We start from the raw sequence: 13,978 nt of genomic DNA, 5'->3' as shown, positions 1-13,978 counted from the left end.
AACCATGAAACACACGCAGACAGAGAGAGAGAGAGAGACAAACCATGAAACACACGCAGACAGAGAGAGAGACACACGATGAAACACGCAGACAGAGAGAAACACCATGAAACAAACGGAGACAGAGAGAGAGACACCATGAAACACACGCAGAGAGAGAGACACACACACACAGTAACAGACACACACAGACAGAGAGAGAGACACCATGAAACACACGCATACAGAGAGAGAGACACCATGAAACACACGCATACAGAGAGAGAGACACCATGAAACACACGCAGACAGAGAGAGACACACCATGAAACACACGCAGACAGAGAGACACACCATGAAACACACGCAGACAGAGAGACACACCATGAAACACACGCAGACAGAGAGAGACACCATGAAACACACGCAGACAGAGAGAGACACCATGAAACACACGCAGACAGAGAGAGACACCATGAAACACACGCAGACAGAGAGACACACCATGAAACACACGCAGACAGAGAGAGACACCATGAAACACACGCAGACAGAGAGAGACACCATGAAACACACGCAGACAGAGAGAGACACCATGAAACACACGCAGACAGAGAGACACACCATGAAACACACGCAGACAGCGAGACACACCATGAAACACACGCAGACAGAGAGACACACCATGAAACACACGCAGACAGAGAGACACCATGAAACACACGCAGACAGAGAGAGACACCATGAAACACACGCAGACAGAGAGAGACACCATGAAACACACGCAGACAGCGAGACACACCATGAAACACACGCAGACAGAGAGAGACACCATGAAACACACGCAAAGAGACACACCATGAAACACACGCAGACAGAGAGAGACACCATGAAACACACGCAGACAGAGAGAGACACCATGAAACACACGCAGACAGAGAGAGACACCATGAAACACACGCAGACAGAGAGAGACACCATGAAACACACGCAGACAGAGAGAGACACCATGAAACACACGCAGACAGAGAGAGACACCATGAAACACACGCAGACAGAGAGAGACACCATGAAACACACGCAGACAGAGAGAGACACCATGAAACACACGCAGACAGAGAGACACCATGAAACACACGCAGACAGAGAGAGACACCATGAAACACACGCAGACAGAGAGAGACACCATGAAACACACGCAAAGAGACACACCATGAAACACACGCAGACAGAGAGAGACACCATGAAACACACGCAGACAGAGAGAGACACCATGAAACACACGCAGACAGAGAGAGACACCATGAAACACACGCAGACAGAGACACACCATGAAACACACGCAGACAGAGAGAGACACCATGAAACACACGCAGACAGAGAGAGAGACCATGAAACACACGCAGACAGAGAGAGAGACACCATGAAACACACGCAGACAGAGAGAGACACCATGAAACACACGCAGACAGAGAGAGACACCATGAAACACACGCAGACAGAGAGAGACACCATGAAACACACGCAGACAGAGAGAGACACCATGAAACACACGCAGACAGAGAGAGACACCATGAAACACACGCAGACAGAGAGAGACACCATGAAACACACGCAAAGAGACACACCATGAAACACACGCAGACAGAGAGAGACACCATGAAACACACGCAGACAGAGAGAGACACCATGAAACACACGCAGACAGAGAGAGACACCATGAAACACACGCAAAGAGACACACCATGAAACACACGCAGATAGAGAGAGACACCATGAAACACACGCAGACAGAGAGAGACACCATGAAACACACGCAGACAGAGAGAGACACCATGAAACACACGCAGACAGAGAGAGACACCATGAAACACACGCAGACAGAGAGAGACACCATGAAACACACGCAGACAGAGAGAGACACCATGAAACACACGCAGACAGAGAGAGACACCATGAAACACACGCAGACAGAGAGAGACACCATGAAACACACGCAAAGAGACACATACAGAGAGAGAGGAGAGAGAGACACGCGCATACAGAGAGAGAGAGAAACACGCATACAGAGAGAGAAAAACGCATACAGACACACCATGAAACGCACGGAGACACACACACACCATGAAGCACACACAGAGAAAGAGAGACACACACCATGAAACACACACAGACAGAGACACACCATGAAACACACAGAGACAGAGAGACACACCATGAAACACACAGAGACAGAGAAACACCATGAAACACACAGAGACAGAGAGACACACCATGAAACACACAGAGACAGAGAGACACACCATGAAACACACAGAGACAGAGAGACACACCATGAAACACACAGAGACAGAGACACACCATGAAACACACAGAGACACACACACACACCATGAAACACACGCAGAAAGAGAGACACACACAGAGAGAGAGAGAAAAAAAGTACAGGCTCAGTGAGCACAGCCTTGCCATTTAGAAGGGTAGACACAGGAAAACCTGGCTCCCTGTAGAGGAAAGGCTGTGCAACCACTGCACAACAGCAGAACCTGAGACAGAGCTGTCGGACAGACAGAGAGAGACAGAGAGAGAGAGACAGAGAGAAAGACACACCATGAAACACACACAGGAAGAGAGAGAGACACCATGAAACAAACGGAGACAGAGAGAGAGACACCATGAAAACACACGCAGACAGAGACAGAGAGAGACACCATGAAACACGCAGACAGAGAGAGAGACACCATGAAACACGCAGACAGAGAGAGAGACACCATGAAACACGCAGACAGAGAGAGAGACACCATGAAACACACGCAGTCAGAGAGAGAGACACACCATGAAACAAAAGTAGACAGAGACAGAGAGACACACCATGAAACACGCAGACAGAGAGAAAGACACACCATGAAACACGCAGACAGAGAGAAAGACACACCATGAAACACACGGAGACAGAGAGAGAGACACCATGAAACACACGCAGACAGAGAGAGACACCATGAAACACACGGAGACAGAGAGAGACACCATGAAACACACCATGAAACACACGGAGACAGAGAGACACACCATGAAACACACGCAGACAGAGAGAGACACCATGAAACACACGGAGACAGAAAGACACACCATGAAACACATGGAGACAGAGAGAGAGACACCATGAAGCACACGGAGACAGAGACAGAGAGACACACCATGAAACACGCAGACAGAGAGAAAGACACACCATGAAACACGCAGACAGAGAGAAAGACACACCATGAAACACACGGAGACAGAGAGAGAGACACCATGAAACACACGCAGACAGAGAGAGACACCATGAAACACACGGAGACAGAGACACACCATGAAACACACGGAGACAGAGAGACACACCATGAAACACACGCAGACAGAGAGAGACACCATGAAACACACGGAGACAGAGACACACCATGAAACACACGGAGACAGAGAGACACACCATGAAACACACGCAGACAGAGAGAGACACCATGAAACACACGGAGACAGAAAGACACACCATGAAACACACGGAGACAGAGAGAGAGACACCATGAAACACACGGAGACAGAGACACACCATGAAACACACGGAGACAGAGAGACACACCATGAAACACACGCAGACAGAGAGAAATACACACCATGAAACACACAGAGAACGAGAGAGACACCATGAAACACACGCAGACAGAGAGAGACACCATGAAACACATGCAGACAGAGAGACACACCATGAAACACACGCAGACAGAGAGAAATACACACCATGAAACACACGCAGACAGAGAGAGACACCATGAAACACGCAGACAGAGAGAAATACACACCATGAAACACACGGAGACCGAGAGAGACACCATGAAACACACGCAGACAGAGAGAGGCACACCATGAAACACACGGAGACCGAGAGAGACACCATGAAACACTCGCAGACAGAGAGAAATACACACCATGAAACACACGCAGACAGAGAGAAAGACACACCATGAAACACACGGAGACAGAGAGAGAGACACCATGAAACACACGGAGACAGAGACACACCATGAAACACACAGAGACAGAGAGACACACCATGAAACACACGCAGACAGAGAGAGACACCATGAAACACACGGAGACAGAGACACACCATGAAACACACGGAGACAGAGAGACACACCATGAAACACACGCAGACAGAGAGAGACACCATGAAACACACGGAGACAGAAAGACACACCATGAAACACACGGAGACAGAAAGACACACCATGAAACACACGGAGACAGAGACACACCATGAAACACACGGAGACAGAGAGACACACCATGAAACACACGCAGACAGAGAGAAATACACACGATGAAACACACAGAGAACGAGAGAGACACCATGAAACACACGCAGACAGAGAGAGACACCATGAAACACACGCAGACAGAGAGAGACACACCATGAAACACACGCAGACAGAGAGAGAGACACACCATGAAACACACGCAGACAGAGAGAGAGACACACCATGAAACACACGCATACAGAGAGAGAGAGACACCATGAAGCACACGGAGACAGAGAGAGAGACACACCATGAAACACACGGAGACAGAGAGAGAGACACACCATGAAACACACGGAGACAGAGAGAGAGAGAGACCATGAAACACACGGAGACAGAGAGAGAGAGAGACCATGAAACACACAGAGACAGAGAGAGAGACACACCATGAAACACACGGAGACAGAGAGAGAGACACACCATGAAACACACACAGACAGAGAGAGAGACACACCATGAAACACACGCAGACAGAGAGAGAGACACACCATGAAACACACGCATACAGAGAGAGAGAGACACCATGAAACACACGGAGACAGAGAGAGAGACACACCATGAAACACACGGAGACAGAGAGAGAGACACCATGAAACACACAGAGACAGAGAGAGAGACACACCATGAAACACACGGAGACAGAGAGAGAGAGAGACCATGAAACACACGCAGACAGAGAGAGAGAGAGACCATGAAACACACGCAGACAGAGAGAGAGAGACACCATGAAACACACGCAGACAGAGAGAGAGACACCATGAAACACACGCAGACAGAGAGACACACCATGAAACACACGCAGACAGAGAGACACACCATGAAACACACGCAGACAGAGAGACACACCATGAAACACACGCAGACAGAGAGACACACCATGAAACACATGCAGACAGAGAGACACACCATGAAACACATGCAGACAGAGAGAGAGACACACCATGAAACACACGCAGACAGAGAGAGAGACACACCATGAAACACACGCAGACAGAGACACACCATGAAACACACGCAGACAGAGAGACACACCATGAAACACACGCAGACAGAGAGACACACCATGAAACACACGCAGACAGAGAGAAATACACACGATGAAACACACAGAGAACGAGAGAGACACCATGAAACACACGCAGACAGAGAGAGACACCATGAAACACACGCAGACAGAGAGAGACACACCATGAAACACACGCAGACAGAGAGAGAGACACACCATGAAACACACGCAGACAGAGAGAGAGACACACCATGAAACACACGCATACAGAGAGAGAGAGACACCATGAAGCACACGGAGACAGAGAGAGAGACACACCATGAAACACACGGAGACAGAGAGAGAGACACACCATGAAACACACGGAGACAGAGAGAGAGAGAGACCATGAAACACACGGAGACAGAGAGAGAGAGAGACCATGAAACACACAGAGACAGAGAGAGAGACACACCATGAAACACACGGAGACAGAGAGAGAGACACACCATGAAACACACACAGACAGAGAGAGAGACACACCATGAAACACACGCAGACAGAGAGAGAGACACACCATGAAACACACGCATACAGAGAGAGAGAGACACCATGAAACACACGGAGACAGAGAGAGAGACACACCATGAAACACACGGAGACAGAGAGAGAGACACCATGAAACACACAGAGACAGAGAGAGAGACACACCATGAAACACACGGAGACAGAGAGAGAGAGAGACCATGAAACACACGCAGACAGAGAGAGAGAGAGACCATGAAACACACGCAGACAGAGAGAGAGAGACACCATGAAACACACGCAGACAGAGAGAGAGACACCATGAAACACACGCAGACAGAGAGACACACCATGAAACACACGCAGACAGAGAGACACACCATGAAACACACGCAGACAGAGAGACACACCATGAAACACACGCAGACAGAGAGACACACCATGAAACACATGCAGACAGAGAGACACACCATGAAACACATGCAGACAGAGAGAGAGACACACCATGAAACACACGCAGACAGAGAGAGAGACACACCATGAAACACACGCAGACAGAGACACACCATGAAACACACGCAGACAGAGAGACACACCATGAAACACACGCAGACAGAGAGACACACCATGAAACACAAGCAGACAGAGAGACACACCATGAAACACACGCAGACAGAGAGACACACCATGAAACACACGCAGACAGAGAGACACACCATGAAACACACGCAGACAGAGAGACACACCATGAAACACACGCAGACAGAGAGACACACCATGAAACACAAAACTCTTACCCTCCTCTGAAAACATGTGCAGTGCTTCTAGGGTGTCCTCAAAGTGCCAATCATGCTCGAGAAGCACTTCTCTAAGCTCCTGTGTGTATGCAGGATAAGACAAACAGATAGTCGTAAACAAAACACCTTTTGTCAAAATAAATTATTAATATGCAACTCCCACTCATTTCAAACAATATTAGTTCACATTTGCCAAACATTTAAGGCACTGATGAATGTGTTGTGGAACTGCAGTGAGGGAGAACACAGGGCCTGTTGTTGGCAGAGTGGGATTCTACAGCCGATAGAAGCCTCACCTCCTTGACCAGACGGGGAAACTTAGTCTGCAGTTTCCTCACCATGTCCTCCTGGCTCTTCCAGCTGGGCTCTGGACCCTCATCCTCAGAATCATCTGTCTGGCGGGACAGAAACACACTGGAGCATGAAGTCCCAAGGCAGGCAGACCAATTAGACTGAGAGCTCCTCCCCATGCAAGCCTACCCCCTCTCTACTGGAGAAGACAGATAATACATGAACAAGCAGGGTGGTAGTACATCATCTTGGTCAGGGTAATAACCTGGAGGTCAGAATCTCAGGTGGGCCATGCAGCTCTTGTACCCATGAGCGTGGCACTGTTGCTAAATTGCTTTAGTAAATCTCTAGCTCAACACAGATCTCACATGTCAGGTGTAAACTGAAGATGCACCCCCCCCCCCCCCCCCCTCCCCCCCCCCCCTCCCCGGTTTGGGGTGTCAGGGAAGCTGGAGGAGCGATAGGAGTGCAGACAGCTGGACTCACCACTGAATCCTCCTCAAGGGCTGGTTTCTTGCTGGAGTTTGATGCCCCACTCTGCTGGGAGTTGTCACACACCTCTAGTCTCCTCTTCCGGTCTGGGTCTAAAGCAGGACATTAAGGGGTTAACACAGCGTGAACATCACCACACTCTATCTAGTTTGTGCTGCTGGGAATAGAAGTCTCAGTTATATGTACTTTTCATGTTTCTCTAACCCAAGAATGTACTGTTAAAGCCTACTCCTTTAACATCCAAGGACCTTATGTTATATTCAGAGGTAAACTGGCTCTGGCATCCAAAATAGCCATCTAAAAAGTGAATCGATTCTCATTGGTACGGTTCTAGAAACATAAAGCCCTCTACTTTCATAGCACAGCAAAGTCATTTCACAAATGGAAAAGATACACTTACTGTACACAGTTTTAACACAGTTACAACACGTTTCTGACGTACTTCTTCTGTAACACACACAGGTGTTCAGAGATAGCTAATTAACACCAGTAGTTGACTGTCTTCCTTCTGTTTTCTGTAAACAAGCGCTGCAGCATGGATTTATGGCCATGAGGAAACCCTAACCCGATAAAAAGGTGTGCAGTAATTTAACCTTATGTTTCCAAACTGTACCGCAAGCGATGCGTGTTAATATTTAGAGCAAGTGTCAGGGCTCTTAACAAAACTCCCTCGGCCAGAAGATACTATCATCAATTGGCGCTAAAGGTAGTTAGCCTCTATGAATGGGCTAACGTTTCACTAACTCATTGACCTCCATGTCACAGAGCAGGCTACAGAACATGAAACAGAAGATTCCATTCCATTCAATAGTATAGATTGCATCACTGTACATGTAATTGTACAACAGCAAGTATTAAGGCCAGGGATAGGATTAATGAACCCTCACCTTGACTTCCCGATATGTTTTTGGGGAGCTGGCTGCCATTTCTCTGTAGAGAGGTTCTCATCTCCTCATCTGACAGTATGATAACAGCACCCGTAACTGCTTCTTTTTCCAGACTCCTTTATCAAAGAAAGCAGGAGTCTTGAATCATAAAAAAAGAAATCCTCACGATTTTGATTAGTGTGTGTCCAGTACTTAACTTGGACTGAAATAGGTCCCTGAAAGGAGCTCAAGCATTAGAAGATGTGTGTATGGCACCAGTACATCCACCTGCCTATTAGTATGTCACAGGTGTGACAAATCCCCCCCAATCACTTGTACATGCCTTGTGTTGAAGGCCTGGTGCAGGTAAGACGGATGGAGCCATGTGACCTGTGGCAGGTTAACTTTAGTAGAATCTTGATGATATATATTAATACACATGCTTTCCTCGACCCTGTATAAACCTAGAGTGGTGTAGTCTGATTTACATTATTTAGATGAGTTTGGTAGCAACTAACTTACTTCCCCGACAACATCATGGAAGACCCTGATATCTCCTCATCTGAATCAGAGTCTAGTACCACGCTTTCCATGCCTCTCACTGAGCCGGGCCCTGGGGGACGTTTGAGCTCTGGGGTCTCCGGGACAACAGTATCTGCAAGTGAAAAATGTCAAAGCAAAAATAATCAACACAAAAGTGCCTACTGTGGGAGCTGGATGGGCATGTTGACTACTTGTCAAAAAGGCCTTATTTTGATAGTTAGTCTTGGTTGGGTTTTCTATATGGGTAAAAAATGTCCAAACATGTCTTGGTTTACATTCCAGTGTCAATACTGGGTCTGGGATCAGGCACTACAGGGACCACCTTTGCCAACCGGAAATCGAACGTTTTCAGATAAGTGTGTGGTCTATGTAAGCAAGGGTCATGTCTAGAAGGGATACAGCTTTTGTCAAATTGACGTAAAATGTATATGTTAGGTAACCCTAACCCTTTTCCTAATTATCCTAACCTGCTACGAAAAGTCAATGTTGACCAAAGCTGTGTCCTAGACAAAACCGTAAGTGCGCTCTATTACCATGTGTTTGTTGCTCCGTGAGATCTTCATTCACTGAGTCTGTGTTATGGTTGATAAATCTTCTTTGATTCATCGTTGTAATATTATTTGATTCTGCTAGCTGCTACAGTATTATCCTACTCAAAATGAGCTCACAACAATTGACCACGGTAGCTGCAGTTGAGTGTTAAAAATGTGTGTTCGACCTAACAAGCATCATCGTGAAATCAAACAAGCCGGCCTCAATGACCGTTCGCTGTCGGCAAGAATAGCAAGCTAGCTAATGGATCCTTCACCAGAGAGGATATTAAACGTTATTCTGTTTTTCAATTGACGCGTATTAGCTAGCTAGCTGCCTTGCATTCCGTGTATGGAGATAGATGTTGCTAACGACGCTAATTCATGCATGTAAGATGCTTTCTGCAACGTGAATGGTTCTACCTCTGACCTATACTCGTAAAATAGCTACCTACATTATTGCCATCGGGCGTCCTCTTTACCGATTATAGAAACATTTTTACAACACTTCGTAACGTTTCATTGCTTAAAATAGCTAGCTAGCTAGCAACTTTGTTTCCGACGAATTCCGAAAACGACACGTGGGCAGTCAGACCAGCCAATCAGAGACAAGTGCGCATTGCGATCTAGTGTAAAAAAAGAAAGAAAGGATTTAAAGGGGCAACACAGTCTGTAGGTGACTGACGTTGGTTACTCTTCTTCAGGACCTTGGACAGCTCCCCTCATTAAATGACATTTTCAAGGTTTGGAGTCACTGGTGCATAGGTTAATTGTTCTAACCTGGAGATCCCTTCATAATTAGAGGGGATTGGAGTTTAATTAACCACGTAGTCTACTATATATTGAGCTCTATAATTATTTAAATAGTATATCTCAACCAGAACATGCAGGATTCTAATTCAGGATTAAAAAATATTAGGCCTAGTTTGAGAGAAAGATTTTGGATGTTTAAAATATACTTTGTAGTTACAGCGGCACCCGAGACTTGTGGATGATTATGTTCAGGTTTTGCTTTATGGCTCCCCAGATGCTCAATATGGAGCACTTACCTATATTTCCTCATGGGTGACACAACTCCTCCACTCCATTAATAACACCGCCACCAGCGATCACATCAGTCTGAGGTTTCAGACGACTACCCGCAGTCATGCTGGATTGCAAGTCACATGGTCTCTGACCAATAATTGTAACCAAGATGAACAGGCACATACCTTGTGAATTTAATATCCACATCTTGAGTGGATCAATCAGCACATCCGCAACGCATAGGCTTTCTACTACCGATTGATAAAACAATGGACAATGATTTTGAGTGATACCATAGCATGTGCTCTATTCTGACCATGAACAATGTATTGTATCCTGAATAATGTAATTGTAACTCATCTGGACTAAGCAACTAGTAAACCTATCACTGTCCATGTTCAAGAGTAGGCTACACGATTAGCCCTAGTAACATACACTTGATACATTGAGAGGTTTGGTTGTTAAAACATAAACTGCTTAAAAATAATAGGCTATATTATCTCCAGTATATTATCTCCAATAGAGGGTTCCTGTCGGAATTGAGTGTGCCTATCCTATCACAGGAGTGGGGCTATATTTTTTGGCTCCCAAATGCAGTAGATTTTTTGTAGATAATGAGAGAGACACTAACACAATTTAGCTGTTCATTAGAAAAAACACAGACATTGGCATGGGTCATTCATGGTGACATTTTTTTTTTGTTCCTATGGTGTTGACGTTGCGTGTTTACCATCAACATCTTCATCGAGCCGTGACGTGCTTTCGACTGCGGTAGTCAGTGCGGCAGCCAATGAGCCCATTCAAACCCACACCGCCAAAATCCTCTGGTGACTTAACTGTGTCAGTAGGCTAGGCTACATAAAATGTTTATGATCTCTTATCTCTTACCTTCAATACCAGCCTAAAATAGTGCATGCTGATAAAAGGCATTTTAAACCAGAAGAATATTGGATGATGGAAAAACGATTTTAAGCTACATCTTTATAAGGCTTAACATTGTTTTGGTTGTTATTTCACGAATGCAATGGATATATGTGCATTTACAATGTAATCCAAGTTTAAATGTTTTATTGGCACCCACATAGACATTGTGTACACCAAACAATATATGATATAAGTTGTTTAGCACATTTGTTTTAGTGTATGGTAGGCTACCCCACTGTTATATTATAGTGAACATTAGTGTGAACATCGGTAAGAGATCCAATGTACATGTATAGCGGTAGGCTTAGTTTAGGAGCCTATGGAATAACCTTATATTTCACCCTCAATGATGTTATTCCTCATCATGAGCAGTCTCAGCAGTCTCACTTGTAAGATAGTTTTTCCTCTACTGACATGCTACTTTCCTTGGGTGAACATTCCAAAAGATGTTGCAACCTTTTCAATGACGTCAAAACAGTTGTGTTGGTTCTGTCTATCCAATCCGAGGCATCGCTTACATTCTACAGGAGCCGAAATGGGTCTAATCTTGCTCTGTAGCTGTCCTCCTTTACCCACCACAACGCCCTTCGGCGGGTGCATGGTGGTACTCGACTGCTGCTTTAAACAGCAGCACTGACATGGAAACCCCATTGCAGTTGAAGAACGATTTATTTCAAGAGCAGCAGTTCCAGCATCACTGTAAGTATCAGCACTACTGCGGACGAGAGGAACGCTTCACTAAGCAGCGCAACCAATGCTGCACCTGCAAGAACTGTACCTGTGATGCAAGAAAAAGCCTAGTTTTTCGCGGGACGTCGGCGACCACTCAAGGAACTTTAAGGACGCCATCCGTAACGTCTTCGAGACAAGGTTGTCAATTTAGCGTCTGTGAGTTCAAGCCCTCCAGTCATGGTAGTTCATCCAGACATCACCACCATCAGCACTGCCACAATCGGCAGCGGGGCAGCCCGAGCAGCAGCCACAAAGAGAGTAACTCGTATAACGAAATAGCCATGAGCAGCTGCAGATACAACGGCGGCGTAATGCGGCCGCTGAGCAACTTGAGCTCGTCCCGCAGAAACCTACACGAGTTTGATTCAGAGTCCCAGCCTTTACAACCAATTTCCACCGCAGATGCGTCGGACACCCTAGCATCTAAACCGGAGAACAATTCGACCACCCTGATGCCTTACGCATCGGGAGACGGAGGGGGTGGATGTAACAACAGTGGCAGTAAATCGGGTAAAAAGAAGAACCAGAACATTGGGCAAAAGCTTGGACATAGAAGGGCCTTGTTTGAGAAAAGGAAGCGCCTCAGCGACTATGCTTTGATCTTTGGGATGTTTGGGATCGTTGTTATGGTTATAGAGACTGAACTCTCATGGGGGGCATATGGAAAGGTACGTATTCAACTCAATCCCGGTACCGTGCAGTAATATCTAGGTCGGGCAAATTAATTGACTGGCATGTTGAATGGACCAGGAAAAACAGAAAGTTTGATTTTAAAGTGCATTAAACCAGTAGTAGTATAGTCGCCTTGTTTTATTTACAAATCAATATTTAGGCAGTGAAAACTGAAGATGTATCCCGTAAACCATGCAATCAGCTATACCTTACATGGCTGGATAGGCTCTCGATCATTTAGTCCAGGTAGGCTTACATGCTCCATTGACATAGTGACACATGGTATCCCAAGCATAAAGAGCATTTAGACAGGGTTTACTAATATAGCTTCTTTTGTTTTCTTTTTTTAAAGATTACTACTGTTTGTTGTATGATTACATGTGTTGTTGTATTAATATTGCTATTTTTCTTTTTGCAGGAGTCCTTGTATTCATTAGCTCTAAAATGCCTGATAAGTCTTTCTACAATCATTCTTCTTGGTCTGGTTATCATATACCACGCAAGGGAGATTCAGGTAACATGGTTATTTTTCACGCCATTGTCATTCACATCCCCAGACATTAACTATGGTTATAATAGTGCCATACGTGTTATTACACATTTGCTATTTAAGTGCACAGTGCTGTCATTGCCTGTTAGTATGCGTGCGAGTTTGCAGAATAATTGTATTCAAGACATTGATGTGCTCAACCGACTTAAGTTTCAAGTGTTATTGTCACATGCACAGGATACAGCAGGTATAAAACAGTACAGTTAAATGCTTAATTTGTGAGCTCTTTCCCAACAATGCACAATAAAGGTAGTAATGTAGATGGGATGAAAACATGTGAAACGTGAAAGAAAAAAAGGAAAGAAACATGAGAATACAGTTATATACAGGTCTTATATACAGGTCTTATATACAGGTTTAGTGCAGTGCCTTCAGTGACTTCAATGAGTGCAATTACTCTGAAATGAAGTGGATTATTTCCAGATTAAGTAGGCCTACATTTCCACTTTAACGGGTGACATAATCCAATTATGGCATGAAATCATTTTACTGACATCTTGACCCATACCTTGAAAACTTAAGCTGTAAAGCTTTAAGACTTCTGGTGATTTAAAGTACTAAAATATAGCTCTTGAAGTATAGGATTTATAAACACCTTCATGAGGTCAGGAAAAGTGTCTTACCTTATCATAACCAAAACACCATTGCTCCATTGTTTATATTTTTTCGTGTCATTGAAGACTTTATAAACAAATAAGGCATTTTTATTTTGCTCTTATGTAATCATTC

The 13,978-nt window shown here is 45.3% G+C and overlaps 2 protein-coding genes across 3 annotated transcripts in view; one reads left to right on the top strand and one right to left on the bottom strand.

Moving 5' to 3' along the window:
* Window positions 1-9,917, bottom strand: part of LOC129864040 (SWI/SNF-related matrix-associated actin-dependent regulator of chromatin subfamily A containing DEAD/H box 1B-like) — a 19,113-nt gene extending 9,196 nt beyond the window's left edge. Inside the window, exons 1-6 of the mRNA XM_055936583.1 lie at window positions 9,349-9,917; window positions 8,795-8,927; window positions 8,294-8,409; window positions 7,401-7,498; window positions 6,920-7,018; window positions 6,624-6,702 (exon numbers count right to left, since the gene is read on the bottom strand). Of these exons, the coding sequence (XP_055792558.1) occupies window positions 6,624-6,702; window positions 6,920-7,018; window positions 7,401-7,498; window positions 8,294-8,409; window positions 8,795-8,927; window positions 9,349-9,421 (598 nt within the window). The 5' untranslated portion in view covers window positions 9,422-9,917. The remainder of the gene's footprint in view (window positions 1-6,623; window positions 6,703-6,919; window positions 7,019-7,400; window positions 7,499-8,293; window positions 8,410-8,794; window positions 8,928-9,348) is intronic.
* A 36-nt stretch (window positions 9,918-9,953) lies between these two features.
* Window positions 9,954-13,978, top strand: part of LOC129864042 (small conductance calcium-activated potassium channel protein 2-like) — a 38,791-nt gene continuing 34,766 nt past the window's right edge. For both annotated transcript variants that reach the window (XM_055936587.1, XM_055936586.1), the window contains exons 1-2: window positions 9,954-12,695; window positions 13,118-13,213. In XM_055936587.1, the coding sequence (XP_055792562.1) occupies window positions 11,934-12,695; window positions 13,118-13,213 (858 nt within the window). In that variant the 5' untranslated portion in view covers window positions 9,954-11,933. The remainder of the gene's footprint in view (window positions 12,696-13,117; window positions 13,214-13,978) is intronic.

The sequence above is a fragment of the Salvelinus fontinalis genome, chromosome 10, assembly GCF_029448725.1.
Source record: "Salvelinus fontinalis isolate EN_2023a chromosome 10, ASM2944872v1, whole genome shotgun sequence".
Lineage (NCBI taxonomy): Eukaryota > Metazoa > Chordata > Actinopteri > Salmoniformes > Salmonidae > Salvelinus > Salvelinus fontinalis.
Note: the sequence above shows the minus strand (reverse complement) of the source record. Positions and strands in the feature narration are given on the sequence as shown.